Source organism: Onychostruthus taczanowskii, unplaced genomic scaffold (genome assembly GCF_017590055.1).
Source record: "Onychostruthus taczanowskii isolate IOZ18803 unplaced genomic scaffold, ASM1759005v1 scaffold78, whole genome shotgun sequence".
Lineage (NCBI taxonomy): Eukaryota > Metazoa > Chordata > Aves > Passeriformes > Passeridae > Onychostruthus > Onychostruthus taczanowskii.
Window position 1 is genome coordinate 851,843 of NW_024505671.1, and position 22,388 is coordinate 874,230.

Here is a 22,388-nt window from a genome sequence, read left to right on the forward strand (position 1 = left end):
TTACTGCCCCCTTTCTGAAAAAAAATGACCACTTTTCAGCGTGTTTGTGTTCTGACAGCTTGGCCACTACCTTTTAGGACAGCCTTTATCTCTTTCACTGCTTGGGGAAGGACTTTATTGGAGGCCTACTTATAGTTATTTGTTTCCTTTGCTTTTACTGGCTGTCCCAGTTATTTTTAGGGGATGAAAGGAATACCTTTTCTTATTAATGAGATGGATGATTTGCAAGAAAGATACTCATAAGTCTCAATCTCAAAATATATAACCACAATAAAATTACTAGTATTAAAGGACACAACTGTCTTACAGTAATATCTTTGCCATGGCTGGCATTTCATGCCATCTCTGTTTGTCTATTCTATCAACAGCAACTCTCCCCATTCCTCTTCTCCACTAGCCTCCTGACTGATGTTTTATACACTGGGTATAAAATACTGGAACTACTCTTTTTTTCTCCAAAAGATTGGAGTGAGTCTGTCTACACAAAGATATGGGGGTAGAGAGTTAATGAAATTTGGAAACTTTCATGTAGTAACTGCTTAATCTAGATGAGAGCATTCTAGGACATTCTTTAGAGAGCACCTTCAGCAGAAATATGCATGCATCCTCACTGCACATTTGTCTACTTCAGGTCACAATTCTGAGGTTACCATACTATTTTTACTTTAGCAAGTCCAAAGGATTGGTAGCTGTCACAGTATGTTGTCATTTTTGTCTGCCTGATTGATTAGGGTGCCAAAGAGGAAGGTGAAACAGAACTGGCATGTGACAGCTTTGATACCAGCATGTTAATCAGACAGAGAAAAAACAAAGTATTCATTCTCATTTTTCTTTCTTCGGCCTTTATAGATACTGCGTTTGCAAAGTCAAAGTGAGACCTATTATGAAGGGCATTTAAAGTCTGTTTGGATTTTTCTCTGAGCTGCTGAATAGAGGCTTCATATTGGATGTGATATTGAAGTTAGTGGGAGCTAAAATCATCTGTCAACAGCTGTATGATCAGACAGAGAGTAAATAGGGGCTGCAACTCTCTCTCCAGCTGAAAGCAGAAGAGCTTTATCAGAAAAGCACAGGAGAGTTTGTTTCTTTTATAGCTGGGAGAAAAATTCTGGAGGAAGAAGAAACATCTGTAATGAATGTGGTAGTAAAATTAGCATTTTTGAAGTTTCTGGTGATTCAGACTGGGGACACTGAGGTTTTGTTTGGTTTTTACCAAAGGAACAGAAGTTAAGGAAAGAGCAGGTATGTCTTAGCTGTCCATTAAGCTACAGAGCACTTCAGACTCTTCTTTGGGAAAAACACCAGAAGGAGGCATAGTGAAATAAGGCCTGTAGATTAGAACTGGTTGAAATAAATATCTCCTTTGATCTGCTTTAAAAACTGCTGTAATACAGAAACAAAACCACAATTTTATTGTTTTCTGGAGAAGGACTTATTTTTCCTTTCATATCCTTGTTTGTTTTTACCTAAAAAAAGTTTGAAAACTCCCCAAGACTGGAGTTGGAAACCTCTCCTTTATCCCTATAGAGGCATACTCAGTATCCCTGCTTTTATTTCTTTCAAGCAGCAGCAGCTGTATAATAATAATAATAATCTAGAGCTATTTGTTTTTGGTTTCTGTCTTAAGGGATATCTGTTGTGTTGTTTTGAATAAGGATACATGAACTTCATGATGCCTGAAGTGAGTTAGGATGGAAGAGCTCTTATTTTGTCGGTGTTATATAATTGGAGTCAAATAGAATGTGATTTTCTACTGCTATTTTTCTCAAATTCTCCAACAATAAAATTGTTAAATCATGTAAATACATGCCAGTATATCTGTATCCTCAGCTGGTTTGCATTTAACATTTTCCAGTATCTGGTGATTTTACTAAGGCAATTATATCACTACCACAAACCTTCACTTTCTGCTCCAAACCCCACTCTTCAGCTGCTTAACAATATTGTCCTTAATTTGGAAGAAGAGTTTGATTTGTTTAGGCTTTTCTTTTTATTGCAATCACTGGAACTATGCAGTGCATCACTTGTCAGTATATTTAAAGGAAAATGAAGTAATCAGGCATTGCCATCTGATTGGAAGATGATGGTGGTGTAGGTTTTGACTTGTTTTTAAATCCAGCTGCAATGTTTCATTCTGACTGCTGCAGCAACATATGGTACATCAATGTAAGATTTTCCTTATAATTAAGGTTTTCCAAAGTATGTTTTGTTTTCTCTCAGTTTATCCACTGATAATCCTGGTGCTCTGCAGTGCTCTTTTATCACTTGCAATAGAGCTACTAAGTGATACCTTGACTAACTCATCACCTGAGTTTGTAGGCATTTAGTTTCTGTCTATCAGCACGAGCTGCTGACTTTGCAGTGCCTCCCTATCCTTGATTGAGCTATGTGGCTGTGCTACAGATTTGTATGTCCAGCACAGATCTTCTCCTTCACCCTCATTCATCTGCACAATTTATTCATAGTTGCTGCTTGAACAGGGCCAGAGGCAGAGATTTACTTCAGGTGCAAGTTTGCATTTTGGATGATTCACATTCTCTCTGTTCATCTGTTTGTGGGGTGGGCAAGCAGTCACTCCACTGCTGGAATTAGTTTTGTTGTTCTGTATTGAAGTGACTCTTCACCTGTGGAGAATTTGCTTCCTCTCTTTGCCATTACAGCTCTTAACATTTCAGACAGTGGTTCCTGGCAATACAGAATTGCCTGGGTTAAGTTATCCCAGGCTTCTCTGGTTTAAAATCGCCACACTCATTTTACTTCAACTCTTTAGCTGGATTGAAGCCTGGTACTGAGCATCAAATTACTGAACTACCTGATACTAATTCACTGTTCATAGAAGTGTCTTGACAGTGAAATCCTTCTCTGGCTTGAAAACATTTCCAATTTTCTTTGTCTCCTATACAGACTAAAATGTCTTGATTTCTTCTTTTAGTCAAAGCTGGCCTTTAGTATTGTCATGCTGAAAGAGATAAGATTTAGAGGAGTTTTACTGAAGATTGTTTTTGTTAGGTTGGAAGCTATCTCAAGAAATTGAGTATTTCAATTAAGGCCGTGAAGTGCAAAGGAGCAAACTTGTGCACAAATTAACAGCCATTCTGTATTCTAACTCTGCATCAAGTCTCATAGCTGTTCTAGGTACTTGCTCAGTTTTAAAAAGATCTTAAAAGCAATGATCTTTTGTATTACTTCAGCATCTGCTTTTGATATATTTACTTAAATAACCTGCTCCTTAAGCTGTTCAGAAGTAATCTCATGATTTGCAATCAAAAAGATAAAAGGATAAGTGATAGCATCAACAATTTCAGTTAAATCTACCTCAGATGTCAATATTATTTCACTTATTTATGTTTTTTTCAGAACAATCACTTCTGGAGCTCAAATATTGTATTACCAGTATCTTCCTTGAAGTAATTTTTAAAATAATAAAGGAAGGAAAAGAAGGGGAAAATGCCTAAATAAAGTCCCTTCCAATATTTCTGAGCTGCTATGGCCTTTTCTTATTTTCTGTCCATATATGTGTGTATATATGTATGCATATTACATATACATATAGATTCCATGTATACTTAAATGTAATCTCAAATACACATATGGCTACAGCTAAATGTAATATCAATTTCAGTGATTCTTCAAGCGAATTTAAGAGTCCAGAAAAGCTTCTTTTCAAAGTGTATAAGTTATTTCTCATCATTTTCAAGAGTCTGTGTTGTACAAGTTCCTGCAAATTTGGTGTGTTCCACAAGGCTGAGAAGCAGCATCAGCAGGAGTGATGGCTGGCTACCACTTTTTAGATTTAATGAAGTTGTTTTGAATCTGTCATGAGTCTTCGTTTGATTCTGGAGTTCTACAAATCTGTTTGTGATTGAACAGCTGTTTCTGAGCATGCTTAGTCATCCTTGTAAAGCTTTTTATGGGCCCCTAGCTGAATGTCCTGTTTGTGTGTGCATACGTGTGTACATGTGTATATACCCATGCAGATAAATACAACCCAAATGATCCCATTGTGTAGTCTTTCTGCAGAGCTGGACTGGGAACCTTGGCATACTGTGTATACTACATATTACATTGTGTTTTGTGATGCAACAGAATGTTGTTTTTAACAAGTTCATCAACTGGAGTCTTGTAAGAGCTGTTCTTAAGTCTAGATTTTCTTTTAACAAGTTCTTGGTTTGTTTTTTTTTTTTTTTTTTTACCCTTCATCACTTGTATAGACCTAAGCCAATTTTCAATAGTTTGGAGGACAAACAAGAAAGAGCACATAAAAAAGGAAAGGAACAAGATGGCTGCATACTAGCCTACAATTAAATTATGTGGATACAAGTAACCTAAACTTGTGTCTTCTTGTCTTTGATGCAGCCCGAGTCAGACTCCCGGGTCAATGGCGCCTCCCCCTGCGCTTCGCCCCAGCACTCTGCCCTGGGCTTCCCACTGGAGCAGGACACAGGCTCACAGTTCCATCAGACAGGTGAGTGTTCTGATCAGATAATGTGCTCATGAGGCTATAGGTGACTACTGGATAGGTTTGTTGGCACCTTCTGGACAGATCTGTAAATCAGATCTTTGCGATGCTTCTGCTCATTGCAGCTGGAGGTGTTGCTCCCTTACAATTGTGAAGAGCTGCGGTATCTTAAGAATCCATGTGACTCTAAATTACAGACTTTTGTCAATAGACTCCTTGGTTCCAGCTATTCTTACCAAGTGAATTTACTGGGCAAATCCATCCTCACTGAAAGGGGAGCCAGACTTCATTGGACTGAAGTGGCCAAGACCTGTTTGTCCTACAGTACACACATGGACCCAAGTAATCTGTCAGATACAGGACCAAATGTCCAAATCATATGATCTACACTTGCTGTCTGCTTTAAAAATTCTTGTGTAACCTCTGCTTATCCTGGTATTTTGATGTTCCCACTCCCAAAAAGTTCACATCTTTAGGAGTAATTCAATATTTATGGGTACAGGCTCTCCACATAAAGGGATTTCTTTCTCTCTTGAAAGATTATTTTAAATTCTCTGGTATCAGAACTCATTAATTTCACCGTGAGTTAGCAGAAATAACTGCAGACCATTGCATGGACAAAAGTAGGGGAAAAGAGAAAATATTTTTCTCAAATTATCGTATGTATAAATTCCTCCTGTTTCTGTTTTTAAGACTTGTGTTACAGATTAAATATTATTTTGTTTCTGTAGAAAACAGGAAAATTACTCTCATTTGCATTCAGCATTAACATATGTTTTTCCTTTATCTGGAAAAACATGGGACTTGAGTCTGATTTCATGCAGTATGAAAGATGCTGTCCAATAAAACTACCAACAACACAGCCAGTTATGTTCCCTAACCATTCTCTTAACTAATTTTAAGCATCATTTTTCAAAGAGATGGCAAGGGGGATTTTAGCACTACTGAAATGCCTGGTACATATTGAATAGAAACTATCTAAAAGATAAATGTTGGGATTTTTTTCAGAGAAAAAACAGTGTATTCACTCTGAAAGTTACATGACAAATCATCTGCAATTGGAACAGAATTTTAATAGAGTAGCTACTGAGTTTAATTCCCTCATCTTGTCATTTTATTTATTTTAACTGTAAATGTTTATATACTGTTCCTTGCTGGAAACTTCTAGTTAAATCCTGGATGAAATGGTTAAGCTTTAATGAAAGAGAAATGAGTTTGACTGCAAATCAATAATGTAAGTTTCATGTCCTCTCCCAAGGCTGGCAATTATCGATGATAGTTCCTGCACATTACAAAGGTTTCAGGTACTGTTTTCCCTTGAAATATAAAGGAGTAATTAACTGGAATGTTGGCTAAGAATGTCTTTTAGAATGTTGTTGTCCTTTTAATTTTTTCTCCTTCTGTTACAAAAATGATTTTTTTGTTGTCATATCTGCAGATGACTTGTTAGTTCCACCTCATGATACCAACACAGATCTAACAGATGTTATGGAGCAAATCAACAACACATTTCCAGCTTGCTGCTGTAAGTTTAACAAAATATGTCTCTGAGAATCATATTGAATTTGAGGTGGTCTTTTGAAAAAAAAAAAATCATTCTTGTGGTATTGACTAGGAAAATAAATATCTCCGAGGAGATTTCTTGTGTAGATATGCAAGCTATATAATTCTGTCCCTTAAAATTCCTCAATACTTTTGAAGTTAAATAAATATTTTTAAGTGGAAGCAATTCACTATAAGAAAAGCCTGTAGCTCAATGTGGAATTTTCAGCAGTGCCCAAATAAGGGGAAAGACATCTAGAATCTCACTAGCTGCTGATGAAAACCTTTTGTAGAACTTAAGTGAATACAGAATACAGATTCTGAATGCAGTTTTTGTAGTAAAGCTTGAAAAAAAGTTCTTAGACAATTAGTCCTTAGACTAATTACTGAGCTAGTTATTAAATAGATCTGAGGAAATCTGTGAATGCAGCACATAACACCTTTCCCTGCTTAAATGCATTGGAAGTTGATATCTTATTCAGTGTCTATTAAAGAGAGATCAAAAGGAAAACCAACTTGTTCCTATGCATGTCCTGTATCAGCTGACATACATTTCCTCTGATCCTCCTTCCAGTGTCCCTGCCCTTGCAAAAGTGAGAATCTGTCTCATGTATTATGGTGGGTTTTGTAAAATACATTTATACATATACATGTCTTTATATATATTCCAGCTCTTTTGTCTTAGAAAAACAGTAGTGAAAACTTTGATATATTCACAAAACTGTTAAAAGTTTCAAATGAAATGTAATAATAATGATCAGTTTTAAAAGGCAGAAGTCAGAGAGTGGCTGTTTATGCCCAGTCCTTTTGGAAGCATCAAGACTCAACTCTATGCTATTTCATAAACTCTATGAACCCTGTTAAAACACCCCTTTTATCTCTTGAACACACATTGCTGCATCACAGAAGATGCACCTTGCATGTTTTGAAAAAGCAAATTAGATACTAGTAAAAAAGGTCTTGTCTTAGCTGTCCTTTTTGATGAGTTCAACAATTCAGAGTCCCTTGTTCTGAAAATTAAGGTTTTGATTCTAAGGAGCATCTCATTTGGGGTCAACAGCTAGTGGAGTTGCTCAGCACACCTCAAGAGTGTGTCTATACAAAGGGTGTGTGTATAATCAGGTATAAAATCCAACTCGAGCATTTGTTCTTGGTTTTGCAAATTACTGTCTTGCTATGTGACTATACAGCTACAGGGTCATTTGGCCCAAATGAATTTAAAGCAAATTGCATTGTGTTAGGAGAAGCTTGGTAAGGGTGGCTGTCCTCCAGAACTGGGAAACAGAAAAAAATTCTCTGATTCCATGAACACCTTGAATGAGACAGGAGAATATTGCAAGTGAAAACCATGACCCCTTCATATTGTCTATTTGAGCATTTAAGATTAAAAGGAGACATAGTTCCAAATTTCATGTGATTTTTCCCCATTGTCAGCTTAAACCACCTTGCCCCAGTTAGTAGTATTACTTATGTTTACTCTCATTCAGTCATTCTATAACGTCTTTTACTCTGAAGTAAATTTTTTTAAATGTCAGATTCATATCTTAAATGTTTTAGAAGCCTGGAATGAGGATTATTAGTCTGACCTTCGCAACAAAGGGCATTAGACTCTGGATTTTGCTAAGGAAGACCATGACAGACTAACTAAGTCCACTATCTTTTCCTGTGGCCATTTGAGAGGGATCTGTTATCCTGGCTGGAATTGTCAAATCTGTTCTGTAAGACTTGTGATGTAGATTTCATGGACTCTCTAGATATCACAGTATTCCTAACCTTAAGTAATAACGTCCTTAGACTCTTTATTATATCCAAGCTCAATTTTATCAAAACAGCCTTCATGTGCAACATCTCATGTCCAATTATTAAAAAAAAATAAAATCAAACGAGAAATTAAAAATCTTCCTTCACAACCTCATCTTTACTTGTCTCTTCTGTCACGGCCACAGCCTCCATCTAGCAGTTACTAGCATCTGAGCCTTATGCACATAAATTTTATCCCATTTTGACTGTTTAACAGAGGTAGTATTCTTGTTTATTTGTTTTCATAGGAATTTATCTTGAAATTCATCTTTCTATTTATGTCAAATATCCTTTATGAAGCAGTTCATAATAGCATATAGCCAGCAATATTTACAATGGTGGATTGTGTTGTTCTGTTGTTTGGTTTTTATTGTGGGGGTTTTTTTTGTTTGTTTGTTTTGTTGTTTTTGTTTGTTTGGGGTTTTTTTTTTGTTTTTTGTTTTTGTCCTTCAGATCCACTGATCATGGATATAATGCCCCTTTTTCCTTCCTTATTTATGTCATTGGTCCTCAGAAGTAGGCAAGTGTACAGCACTGTGCAGAAGTCTTGTCTGTGCATCTGAGTGATGGCCAGAGCAGAGCATTTTAAACAGATGATACTGTAATACATCACTCAGGCATTCTGATATGGCTACAGATGGTGAAAATTAGGCAATCCACATTAACTATATCATTATAATGCTATAAATTTGTTAAAACTAAGTTTATAAAGAATTAAACCATTGCAACACATTTCTTGTTAAATGTTTAGTCTTTTAAAGAGAACTCTTTTTTTTTCTTCTGTAGTATGTGTTTTCCTGATAATAACTTTTTTTTTAAATTGTCAAGATGCAGAATTAGGTACATTTCTAACCTTTTTTTTTTTTTCCTATTTGCAGCAAGTTTTGCTGGCAGACCACAGGTATGAGACATGTTTACATACTTGCATAGGCATCGGAAACAAAGTAAAGCAAGTGAAAAGTTCCAGTAGAACAAAGGGGCTAGGGTGTTTTTTGTCTACATTTTTCTGTAGGGGTCTATTTGGGAGCTAGACTGTTACAACAGGAAAGCCAGATTCCAGAATATTATAAGTAATAGAAAATTTCTACTAGGTCAGGCAGCGCCACAGGTATTATGGTTCTGCAGGTCTGTGCTGCTATCCAGATGGAACCAGCTTGCATTTATTTGGGCCAATTAATTTAAAGCCAGCAGCAGCTTGCAACATCAAAGCTGGTTCTTGCAAAGACGTCCATATGTCCTGGTGCCCACAGCTCCACTTGCAGGTGCACAAGGATCAGGAGCCACACAGCAACTTAGGCTTTAGATTAATCTGTCCGCACCGAATAGGCAATGACTTCAACAAGGACTTTAAACAGTATTGTAACCTTAAGATTTCTTTTAACTGTTTGCCTCAGTTATTTGCTAAGTCTCAGGCCAATACATGTACATTTTTGAAATGGGGTTTTGTAAGATGACTCACAGTCCTGGGCTGACTGAGCCCAGAGCAGGTAGAAGTTTCTGTGTTGCTGACACGTGGTACTGATGCCGTTTCTCATCACGACAGGCCATGTGAGGTGTTTCTTGGGATGTCAGCCAGTGCTTCTGGCGTGCAGTGCAGTCCTGTTCTGCATCTGTCGGCCGCGCGTTCCGCCTCATCACAAACCTGCATGGGACCCCGGGACACGCTGTGCGCTCCGACCGCGTGTTCCGCTTGAAACAGTACAACACTGAATACCCAAAGAAGAGGATGTTATTTTTATAGTATCTTTTTTTTTTTTTCCTTCTTCCCTTTCTATGCAACTGTAAATTAATGAGCAGTGGAATATTTGTCACTGATTTGTATAAATATACAGCCAGGGGAAAAGGGGCAGGGGCTTTATATACGTTCTTTTTGATAATCGTAAAGAGAACTGCATAAGGAGTTTGGAGCAAAACGTTATGTTTATACATTCCTTTCAGCTCTTTGCTTTTGCATTGTAAAGTACCCTTAGTTATATTCCAACACATGTAATATTCTGTACTGATAATTTGTATGCTAACCCTATGACCACACAGATTTCAGAATATCCTTGCATTGTTTTCAGCATTGGCATATGAAGTTCCCATAATCTGCATTATTGTTACTGGTTAACAACAATTGTCATTAGGAGCAAGATACAATATTTTAACTCAATTAAACAAGGTAAACTCTCATTTCAAGTCATAATTAGCATCCTCATGTAACTAAGTGGTATTTTTAACTTCCTTTTTGTTATTTCCAGACAACACTCCATTTGGAGGATTATTTTTTTAAGCTTTATTTTACTTTGAATCGGGAGATAGCTAAAAAGAGGACTTAGATGGTAGCTTAAGTTGGTTTTAGTAAGAACTAAGTTAGTGTAACCCTTCCCAGCTTTGTTCAGAGACAAAGCTTTGCTGTTCCCTGCTGGGCCAAACTTGCTTCAAGTTTTGGAATTTACAATCTATGAAGTGAAGCTCATTTCTGTGAGATCCCTTTCTTTTGTCTGCCTCTTGGACATGAAGAGACAATTAAAAAGCCCTTTCCAATACTATTACCAACAGAACTTTCTCCAGAACTGCAGTGCATGTAGGTATTATCATTTGGCATTGTAATCTTGCAGATCATCCTTATCTTTAAGATAATTTATTTTATTACTTTTGATAAGGATAATTATGGGAAAGTATGTCACTGATCATCTGATCTCTAGTTTAAAAATTATCATAAGAGCTTTTAATGCCTTCACAGAGTTTACAATGCTGCATGGACACTTGCTTTAATTCTAGGACATACCTTTAATTGGTAAAACTGCATGCAATACCTTTCCAGTATAGTAAAGAGAAACAAAGCTGTGTTGTTCTTAATTATTAATGAAGGAAAAAAAACCTTATCTTAAAATGGTATTGAAAGAGGTGTAAAATTCTCTACTGCTACTTAAAAAATGCTAGGGGACATTAAAAGAGCAGGTGTGGAATTTCTCGTGGCTTTGTGAAATTTTGCCAGCCAGACAGTCCTGCACCCATAGTATTTACTCCTGAACTGCTGCTGCTCAAGGAGTGATTCAGGCACAGTGTTGACCACCTTCTGCTGTTGGCACCAGTGCCAGTTCTTTCTGAACCCTTTGGCAAGTTATTTAAGCACTCTGCCTCTGTTTTCCCATCTGTAAAATGGGGATGATAGTGCTTACCTCTCAAAGGTGACATAGACTTGGCATTTCTACAGAGCTTTTCAGATGCTAAGTATTAGTCTTGAGCAAATGGAGCAGAGCTATCAAGGTGGGAAGAAAAGATGCTGGCTCCTATTAAAATGTAATGTAGTTGTTCTGAGAAGAAAAAACCCCACATTTTACAGAAGAGGAAAACCACGACCACCTTTCTACCTCAGACCTATCTTCATAAGGAGTATTGGAAATAGCTTTACATTCTGTTCTCTGCAAAGTACTTGGCTTTTATCAAGCTACGTCATTCTCTAGGCAAAGAATCTTTAAAAATACTCCCAACATAAGTATAAAAAGAAATCAGTAGTGAATTTGGTGGGTTTTATTTTTGTTCTGAATATGAGGTTATGTATAAAGTTGTTTTTCTGCCTGTGTTTGTATGCCTCCTTTGTCCTCTGCTGCCAAGTAAATGCTGCTTCAAACACTACATTGTAACATTCTTTCTCTGAGACAATAATAAATAAAAGGAATATATTGCAGTAACATGAGAAAAAATATGGAGTTCTTCCAAATTTTGTGGGCTTCAAAGATGGCACATCTCATTGCTAAATGCTGAAAATGTCATTCTGAATATTAACATGAGCAAGCTTTGATAGTCAGTTCTGTGTCCTAGCTTTTTCTCTGTGTGGTTGGAGTTTATGTAAATGCGATTAAGCAGTAGGGTTTTTTTTTCATAAATCTTGTATATTTTCTCTAGTTTTCCATCTTGAGTGATTTTAGTCTGGAATCCTTCTCAGTTTCATGACAGATAGTAAATCTGATAGCTGAGAAGCAGACTGCTTTTTTTTTAAACTTTAAATGCTCTGTATATGTATTACAGAACAGCAATAATGCATGAAGCCCTGTCAAATAAGAGAACTGTATATTAGTCTTCAGGTTTTTTGGTGGCTTTCAGTCAACACACTCAGCTGAACCACAGCATTAGGTATTCAGCAGCACAAGGTAGAAAAGCTACTTTCTGGTATTTGCATTAATGCAACTTATTTTAATGACTGTGTTAGAATTGCTACACTTAAAGGAGAAAAAAAGTGGGAAGCCCTAACAATTCTGTTTCCTTATCATAATAGTTGGCACTGGTTTCGTGTTTAGTTGTGGGGTTTTGTTTGTATTTTATTTTTAAACTCTTAACAAATGTCAAACATAAGTGTCAAAGTGATGACCTTTTCCCTCAGTTTGTGAAAGGATGGTTAACAAATAAGTTCTAGGGAAATATCATTATTTAAGTGATTCAGCAGTTAGCAAGGAATTTAACTACAGAAATAGTAATATATCAAGTCAAATTAAGTTCTCTATTTAGAACAATAAAAGTTTTTTTTTTTAATGACAGGTTGTCTGGTTTTAAACGTGTCTTAAGACACGTTTAAAACCAGACAACCTGTCATTAAAAAAAAAAAAAGTAAACATTTTAGTTATATATTTGTAGAGTAGGAGGCAGCAGAAGAGAGAGGTATGGTTCAGTATCAGGGCCTGACTTTGTGAATAACTTATGAAAGTGCTCCTATCTCCAAGTTGCACCCTCTGTACTTCAATTGCCGAGGTAACAGGCACCAGAATTCTGTGATGCTGTCACCTGTAAGGAAGGTACTCAGCTTAAAAAGTCATCCTTCAGTGCTGTGCCACAAAGGTCCTGCCCTTGACATGGGGAGCAGAATAGCACCCACTTCTCGCCAGCTTTTCTCAAGGGTGCTGGGGACAGTGTATGGGCACCTCTGCTCCTCCATGCACAGTGCAGTGGTGAGCACTCCCTCCCTTCTCCACCCAACCTTTAAGTACTAATCAGCCTCTTGTGCTGTTATTTTGTCAGGCCAAATAAAGCCAGCCTGATACTTTCCATGAGAAGGATTGTCTCAGTCCAAAATACACATCCATGCAAAACATCAGGAGGGACACCCTCCTGCACAGCCCAGAATGGATGGCGTTGGTTGATAGCATATCAGTTTAAATTCTCATTAGAAAACACCCTTAAGCTGTATTATTAACAAGTCAGTTCATTTTCTCAGAGAAGATGCAAGATTGATGCATCTAATTAAAGACAGAGGGTAGAAATCCTTCTGCTACTGGGGCTTCATCTTCAGGGGAACTTTCACAGTGAAACAATCATCTTGGTATGGGTGGTATTATTTCTTTTTAGACCAAGACAAGGCTCTTCATATGTTCAAAACCAAGATAGTTAGATTATGAGACACCAGCCTTGCTAGGCTGGAAATACTGGACACAGACCATCAGTATGCACATGAAAATTTGTGGTACTTCCCTGTCCTGGGTCAGGGGTTCTGGCCTCTCTCCTGTTATTTCTACAGTTGGAAAAATACCAACACAACACAACCAACCAAGAAACAATTCCAAAAAACCCACCAAGTGACAAAATTTAAAAAACAAACAAACCAAAGTTCAGCCAAATTAAAAATGTATTACTGTGATGGGCAAGTTTTGGATTTATGCAGAAGACCAAAATATTCTTTTAAGCATTTCCAGTCCAAGTTACTCCCTTGGGAAAGAATTTGTTCACTATATATATATGTATATATATATGATACCTACAGGTAGGCTTGCAGTTGTAAAATGGATCCTGTCTCCTGTCATGCAGAAATGAAGATGTCATGCCATATGGCTGAGAATTCTGTTCCCACAACAACAGCAATAAAATCAGTCTTACAAATCCTGGCAAGGTGTCAATTAATAACAGTGGGGTATGAAAAAAAAAAAACCAAAAAAAAAAAAAAAAAAAAAACTTTTAGAGGGGAAAAGAATATTTGAGCAGGACGAGATCTCTTGCTTCTTAGAAGCAAAAAAGCTCTCAGTTGTCATCAGATCAGCTGCTGTGTTCCTCAAACAGTGTTCTTGAGGCTGGAAAAGGTGAAATCATTCTTGGCTCACATAGCTTTGGGAATCTATCTGCTGTCTTTAGTGCCACTTTCACGATGTGCCAGCAAAAATTTCAGTCCTTACCACTTAAATTTATACATAAGAAAGAATAGCTGCATGTGAGTGCAGCAGCCACCTTCAGAAGGGGTAGGTAGTGTTTTCATCAGCTGCTTTTCTAAACACCTCAGACACCAGGAGTGGGCTGGCTCAGCTCATTTTTCCAAGTGTCTCAGCACTGCAGCAACTGGCGCAGCCAACACAAAGGTATCATTTAAATTGAAACCTGCTTATTAAAAGTGAGAATCCAGGAGAGCTGCACAGAATTACTAGCTGTGCTAGTCTTGAGTATATTGGACAGGAGAAGAAAATGAAAAAAACTCACATATCACTTCAGTGTCTGTGCTTTGCTATCTATCCTCTTTCATGTCATCTCTGAATCTGTATTTACAGATTAACTATTCATGCTCTTGTTAGCCATTTTCTTTATGCAGCCAGATAAACACTGAAAATGTCTGTTTTTCTGACTGAGGTGGGTTGACCCTGACTGGATGCCTGGTGCCCACCAAAGCCTCTCTATCACTCCCTTCCTCAGCTGGACCTGGGAGAGAAAATACAAGGAAAGCTCATGAGTTGAGATAAGGACAGGAGAGATCACTCACCTAACCCACAAATGAACTTGTATACACTAATAAATAAGAGAACAGGCAGAAGATACAATAGTAACTGCCACTGACAATCCACATCATTGCTTTAAATGCCCACAGGAGTAAAGAATGTTAAGGGGTAACTAGATCCTCATCCTTGAAGATCAAAGTGGCATTTACCTTCTTCCAGTCCTCAGGATCTTCCTCTGTTTCCCATGACCTCCCCAAGAGCATTTAATTTAAGAGTATTTAATTTTTTAATTAAAAGCAGTCTTGCAATGATATTAGCCACTTCTCACAGCACTCCTGGATATGTCCCAACACATCCCATGGGCAGTTTGTTCAGTACATCCAGTTTGCTTAAGTGTTCCCTAACCTGGTTCTTCTCCATCAAGGAGGAGGACATCTCCCTTGCTCCAGCCTTCTGGCTAGTCTTACTACTAAAGACTGAGATAAAAATGGGATTCGGTACCTCAGACATTCCTGTGCCCTTTGTCACCAGGTCTTCTTCACCAGTGGGCTCGTGTTTTCCCCACCCTGCTTTTTTCTGCTGCTGTACTCAAAGTCATTCTTTGCACCATTTTTATCCCATATCAGGCCTTGGCTTTCCTAACCCTATCCCTGCAGAACTGGGCAGTAAGTCTGTGTTCTTCTTGCTCCCCAAACAGGCTGAAGCCTGCTCTCCTGAGGTCTGGGATGCAATCCTGCTTTTTGCCTTAATCCTTCTGGAATCCTGAGCACTGTCATCTCACAGTCACTGTAGCTGCAGCAACCCTTAACCTTCACATCCCTTATCCATTCTTCCTTTGTGAATAGGAAGTCCAAGCAAGATCTCTCCTCTCACCAGATTCTTAGTCATTTACATGAAAAGATTGTCACCAGTACACTCTAAGAAATGTTCTCTCAACAGTTAGTATAATTCTTGCATGATGTCCCAAAAAAATCTTTTGCAAAGAATTGCAATACATGAGTAGAGGACCTTTTAAACACAGATGCTTGGGATGATTTTGTTATTACCTCTGAAAGTATTTTGGTGAGCAGTTGTGAGAAATCTAATGAATGGCAGCAACACCCAGACAAGTGAAAACATCCAGCTGTATTTCTGTCTCTCCAGTGCCAGCAGCCCCTCTGGAATGCAAAGTGTAGCTCTGACCTACTTGCTTTCAACAGACTATAATTACAGCACTTACCAATTTTCTATAAAAATACAGACGTGAACAAATAGAAAACCCAAGTGGCTGAAACATGAGCAGAATAACAATGTTACTTCATCCCCTAAATCCCAGTTGCTGCAAAGATGATGCCTGTAGGCTGAAAAGTAAAACCAGTGAAATGACAGTAAACTGTCAGAATAAGAGTTGAGTTTATTATGAAATATGAGCCAGACTTTGTACACAAAGATATACCACAGTATTTGTCAGTCTGCTGCTAGACTTGGAATTTCCTCCTCCCTAAATTGCTTGCTGTGACAGCAAAATTAGCGATAGCTTTAGCAGAAGGGAATTATTTTGGCTTTCAAACTCATCTGATTTCTCAAAGTGAAGACTGTGCTATGCATTTGGTGGCAAGGAGCTGAACTGTGTGCCCAAAGCTGGACCCAGCACCCCAGCCCCAGTGTCCCCAGAAAAAGGGGAATAGTCACTCCCTTTGATCTGAAGATTAGTTTTGTTAGGACACCCTCCCTTTGCTGCCAGAGCACTCTGCCTTGGGACAACACACAACTATCCATGGAAAAGGCACTGGGTGATAGATGAGGCTGCAGACTTCCAGGTTAACCTACTTAGCTCAGAGCTTGGTAGCATTTGGCAAAGAAATTCTTCTGATAACTATTCACATTCTTGTTACTGCAGACAGTTTGGTTCTCTTTTCCTGCAAATCACAGTACTTGTAATACTATTTAGAAAAATAGGATTAGGAGATAAATATTTCCTAATGTGCCACTTTCCTTTAGCTGCTCTTCTTGCAGAAGAATGCCTTGCTTTCCCAGGCATTGTGGGTTTGATTGACTTTCCTTCATATGCCCAGAAACAGTCAACCTTGGACCATTAAAAAGCCAAAAAACAAGCCATACCTAGTGTTTTAATTAAGAATTATAGAAGGTTGTCAATGTTGTTGCACACTTTGTTACTTATGACATCTCCTGTACCTTAGAAATTACTACTGAGTAGACAAAACCAGTACATTTTCCATTTCTCTGCGCAAAGCGAGGCTCCTACTGAAAGCTTCTTGGAAAGTTTGACTTAAAATAACAACTTGATGAATGGGACAATGTCATTACACACAACCAAGTTACACTTCTTAAAGGCTGATTACAAACATCGTCAAATGTCACCTCTTCTTGACACTGCTGATTTTAGGGCTCTTTAAGGTTAATATAAACTAATCCAGAAAAAGAAAATCCGTCACACCTTTCAAGGATTTTTGGAAATGCATCAGTGTACATGCAGAACCTTAAGCCTGTCAGCCTTGTCTGCAGTCTCTGCATTTGTTTATTAGCTTTTAACCCAGTTGCAAAGGAAATAAGTTTATAGCACATCTGTTTCCACAGAGATTGGATAAAATATGGCAGTTTAGTTAATGAGAGTATTTTTTCTTAATCTGTTTTTGCTTGGATAGCTGATATAAGTAGATGATTAAGAAAGGGTTTTTTTTCCCCTAGTTTCTACTAGTGGTGTAATGCCCCTCTCAAACAAAATGTATGTAGCAAAGAGTTAAATTGCATTATGTGATTAAAACCTAGATATTCCACACCCATCTACCTTCCTTCCTAGACTGGCAGAAATGGCAAGGCAAAAATCAAAAATTTTAATACTGTAATGATGCAGATGTAAAAAAAAAAAATCAGTCCTGAGGAGTGTCCTTCCAATAACAAGTGCCTCAAGTAGCAACACTGAAGATAACATGGCATTATTTCAGTTATATATATACACACATTTAGTAAATTATACTTTTTTATATATACACACACTGGAGACAACTGTATATAAAAGGACAGGATTATACCAGTGAAAATGTAATAAACACTTATGAAAAATAAAATGCAAAGAAAAAGAAACCACAGCTGGCTCCCCCACCATCTGCCTTGGCATCTCCCTGGGGCTCACCCTTCCCTGTCAAGGGTAGTCTCCCCTCTCGGGGAAGGCACTACTGGCTTCTGGAGAATCCCACCCCATCAGGCACTCCAAGGCCTTGTCTTCCCCACCAAGGAGCAAGGCAAGAATGGAGGTATTCCAATTTAGGCTACCCATCCCCAACCTGGGACCACTTAATATTCTAGTTCAGCAACACTCAAAAAGGAGAGCTGTGTTTATCTTGTGGGTATTAGCAGCATAATGGCGGTAATTAAGTAATAATCACCTTAAAAGTGTGCTCTTATCTTAGAGCTTGGGAAAGAACAGAGACAGAAGGCTGGGGCTATTATCTCCTGCTTTAGCTCCAGGGAAGCAAGCACGGAATAAGCATTCATATCAAAGTCAGTAAATAATTTGGCCAATTACCTATTCCCACATCACCACTGAAGTTTCTTGATTGAAGATTGCAAACATTTATGTTTAGCCTTCAGCTTAGTATTTAGAGTGCCATATAGGAATTGAATCTGCATTAAAAATGTATCCCCGAGTTACTGCAATACAAATACAAAATACAATACAATCAGTATTTATGGCTCTGTGAGCATGGACTTGTAAAAAACACTTCTGTGTTATCACAAACCATACATACAAGCACAGGGTCTATCATGGAATTAACTGCCCTTTCAGTTCCCCAAACACCTTGATTTGGCAGGGTGAAGGGAAATTTAATATACAGGTTAGTATAGCTGATAAACTACTGATTTTAGAAGTACAGCAAGGTGTTTCAATATGCACTGAAATAATGAGTTTTCTAGACGTTTTCGTACTGCTAGCCTTCTCTCCCAAGAAGCCCTAAAAATGTTTTGGGAGTAGATGGGAAGCTCTTTCCACTTCGTCTCTCCTGCAGTGCACAAAGGGCAGAACACACTCACTCTGTGCCAGTCCAACTGTGTGCCTTGGAATGACTCTCCCTCCTCCCCTCTGGGATTTCACCAGCACTATATTATATTGCACATACCTTTAGACAGAGCGAAGGAATAGATTTGCCAACCCATTGTCTCCCTATGACATTTGCAATAGACTTAAGCAGATTTAAAATGAATGTATCTGCAAAGGTGTCAGCAAAAGCCAAATTTCAAGAAACTAGATTGCCAGTGAGTAGTTAAATACATTCTAGGCCAGAAATTTGCCTTTGTTGTGAGCAGGCAAGAAAAAAAATAAGGATCTCCAAGAAATTTTTTTTAAAAATCAATTTGAATTTAAGGCAAATCAATGGCACTGATATGGCATTAGAGGGACAGACTTTTCACAGATGCTCTATGTGCAAGGACTCAAGGCAGACCTACAGGGTAGCTGTGGGTCCTGGCTGCTTAGGCACTGAGAACTTGCCATCTGTGGCTGCAGGTTTTCTGTAAAGGCACTTCCTAATGGTAAATTAATTTCTTAGGTATTGAATTTCTCAACTTAAACCCTTTGTATGGAAATAATATTTTAAAAGACCCCAAACATACAAAAAGCCCACACCAAAAACTTACTGGCAAGATTAAATAATCAGTAATGTAGGGCTCAGACTCTTAAACTGTAGTTCTCAAACAATCTACCTTTGCCAGAAGGCAGCCAGCATCTAGAATTTAAGATTCCTATCACAGTATAGACATGCTCATGTCAGGGAAAGAAAAAGGTTGAAACAAGAAAAAATGTAAAGAACACAATACTAATCCTGCTTGTGGAGTGCTTTAGCCCTCAGGTTTTTACACACCTTGCCCTATCTTTTGTAAAAGCTCTGTGAGTGTTTATATCTGTTAATGATCCCCTTCTCATTGGTAGTGTGTTCATACTCCTGGTGTTCTCCCTAAAACTGGGGACACTTAAAAGATTTTCTTAAGGAATTAATCTCAGGAACTACATTTCCAGCTTTTTTCTTAGGCTGCAACTGCAGATGGATGTTTGACAGTAATTATGACCTCTGTCTTTCTGAGAGATTTTTATTCTTATCACAAAGACAATGGACGCTGCTGTCCAGGATTAGCAATCTATGTCAAAGCATTCACAGAATATTTCATGGGTAAGCACTTAATCATAAAGAGAGAAACTAGGTAAAGGCTTAACCAAGCAACTTAAAGAAATGAATTATAATAATTTAAGGCTTTGCTAAATTTAGCAAAAATTTCTACTAGTTATTTTTCTACAGCCCATTTTTATGAACTCCCTTGTGCCATTAAAATATATCAATAAAAACTACATTTATATGACAAAACAATCATCACTCTATAAACATCAACAAGCATCGGGCATTCTTTTCTAATAGAAACAACTTCTGGGAAGAGTCACTTCATTCAAAAAACAAAACCTAAACCAAAAATTCATCAAATGCAAAGTGTGAAGAGTTCAGATATTCACAGAAAAAAATTAATCCCACTTCAGTCAAGAGGCTACTACTATCCACTAAACAATCACTTCTTGCCTGAATGGATTTAAAGCTCTCTTTTATAAGTTAACTGTTCCCTAGTTTGTGTGTCTCACATACATAAACTGACTCAGATGTTTGGGTTGCCATCCATGGTGGCTTTCCTAACTGTGTGCTACCCAAGAACTGTGGGATTCACATGCCCTCTGAACAGAGAGAAGCTGTGAGACGAGCAGAGAAGAAGGAAAAACATAATTCTTATCTTTCTTGCTGTGCCTGTGTTGTGCCAGAGTAGAATGCAATAAGGAGATTATTTACCTAAAGTGATGATGTTTTGTTTCCTTGGCCTATCAGGGCCAAGAGAGTGTGTGTGGCAGACTGTCTGCTGACAGTCACAGAACAGTCAGGAGATGAGGGCAGTTCTGTGCAGTTGTGAGCAAGGGTGAGTGCAAGGCAGATTCAGTTTAGATGCAATGTATATAGTATAGAATAATAAAGTAATTATTTAGTCTTCTAATGATGGAGTCAGATGCATCATTCCCTTCCCTTTGTCGGGTGTCACCCGTGCTTTGATAAGGAACGCCAAGATAATTAAAGGACTGGAACATCTGTCCTACAAGGAAATACTGAGAGAGGCTGGAATTGTTCAGCCTTGAGAAGAAGGGCACCAAGGTATATAAATACCTGATGGGAGGGCCCAAAAGGACAGAGCCAGGTTGTTTTCACTGATGCTCAGTGGCAACACAAAGTTCAATTGGCACAAGCTGAAACACAGACAATTCCCTCAGAACGTCAGGAAAAATTTCCTTATTATGAAAGTCTCCAAGTGCTGGCAGAGGCTGCCTGAAAAGGTTGAGAAGTGTCCACCCCTGGAGATATTAAAAGCTGTACAAGTTCTAGGTGGCACTGCTTGCGTGGGCAGGGGGTGTTGGATAAGATGACCTCCAGAAGTCCAACCTCAACCACTCCATGAGTCTGTGAAAGTGCCTTAAGATTAAAAGCTTTTCTATTTAGACTATTGGAATGCTTTATGCTACAAGTAAGCCTTTGTACAAAGATAAAAAATAGTGAAGTATGAAAAAAATCACCTTGGTCAGTGAAGTGCTTCCTAGAAAGAGGCAGGCAGCCCTTTCTGCAGCTATTTAAATTACTGCACCAACTTTCTAATAAATCTCCTTCACCTTACCTTCCTGACTTCATAGAGCAGGAAGCTTTTCAGCCCTTGTCTTTCTTGCTCTTTACTCATGGAAAGTCTTTGTCTTCCAATGCACTAAACTACATCCTGAACATCAGGGTACGTTGGGAAGGAGGCAATAACCAGTTGCCAAAGTTACAAAATTGCTGGTATAATTTTCATATACCCATTTGTATTTGGCACAGAGGGCTTAATTCAGATTTATTTTTCCCTTTGTACTCAAGAGCTGCACAGCCACCCAGCTGGTGGCTCACTACGTCACATACACATATTTCACCAATAGTGACAGAGAGGCACACTCTTCCAGCCACTTCTCCCTCAGCCATTCCAGAGCTCCTGGACCCAGTCACTCCTCTGGAAATGATTCAGGACTACATAAGAGGGATGGCAGTTAAAAAAAAAAAAAAAAAAAAAAAAAAAACCCAAAATTAAGACGCTTTCAGTTTTTGAGACAGAGCAAGATAATGAAAGTATAAAATCTGAATAAAAGCTTCAATTCCTACTCCAACCTCTACACTGTCAGTTTTGTGTTTCAATATCAAATTGATAGACAGGCACTGCGATATTGCAGAACGAAACTAAGATTACTGTTCAGTCAAGCACCTGCCTCAAGCAGTTTCTCTTCCAGGAAGCCAGATCACTTCCATATGGACACTCCTAGGAGCAGGGGAGGCATCTCAAGGCAGTATCAGACCAAAGCCTGGGGAAGTCAGCAGCCTTCTGCAATGCCCGGCTCAGCTGGACAAAACTAAGTAGTTTGAGGATCTCCTTTTCACTGGGGCCCCACAGCATCAGACAACTCTTCAGGAGGAAATCTTCCTTTGCAAGGGCCCAGCTGGACCCGGCCTGAGCACCCTGCCCCCAGCTTACAACCAAGATGCAGCTCACAATGAATTTTATTGAAATGGCTAGGGGGAAATAACAGCACCATGCACACAGAGCACTTGCTTTCCAAAGGTGTTATAAATTAAATTATTCCATTTTAAGTCACAAGCACCCCCTGAGTTCCTCCTACTCTTCTCCTTGGTTGTCCAAAAACAAGCCAAACCCCGGAAGACCACTCAGTAAAAAACTGTGAGAAAAGGTTCTTTAGATTGCACTCCTGCTGTGCTATTGGAAAAATTAGTATCAGGTTAAGCCTCAAGCATTGCCAGATTTGCCAGTTGTGAGCTGCAGCTCTTTTAAATAAAGATAACAAAACCACAAAGAGC

General features: G+C 38.3%; 1 protein-coding gene across 6 annotated transcripts in view; it reads left to right on the forward strand.

Annotated features, from left to right (window-relative positions):
- UTRN (utrophin) overlaps positions 1-11,490 on the forward strand; it is a 341,969-nt gene extending 330,479 nt beyond the window's left edge. For all 6 annotated transcript variants that reach the window (XM_041423524.1, XM_041423522.1, XM_041423525.1 and 3 more), the window contains 4 exons: positions 4,357-4,465; positions 5,898-5,984; positions 8,680-8,702; positions 9,345-11,490. In XM_041423524.1, the coding sequence (XP_041279458.1) occupies positions 4,357-4,465; positions 5,898-5,984; positions 8,680-8,702; positions 9,345-9,353 (228 nt within the window). In that variant the 3' untranslated portion in view covers positions 9,354-11,490. The remainder of the gene's footprint in view (positions 1-4,356; positions 4,466-5,897; positions 5,985-8,679; positions 8,703-9,344) is intronic.
- Positions 11,491-22,388: the final 10,898 nt, after the last annotated feature.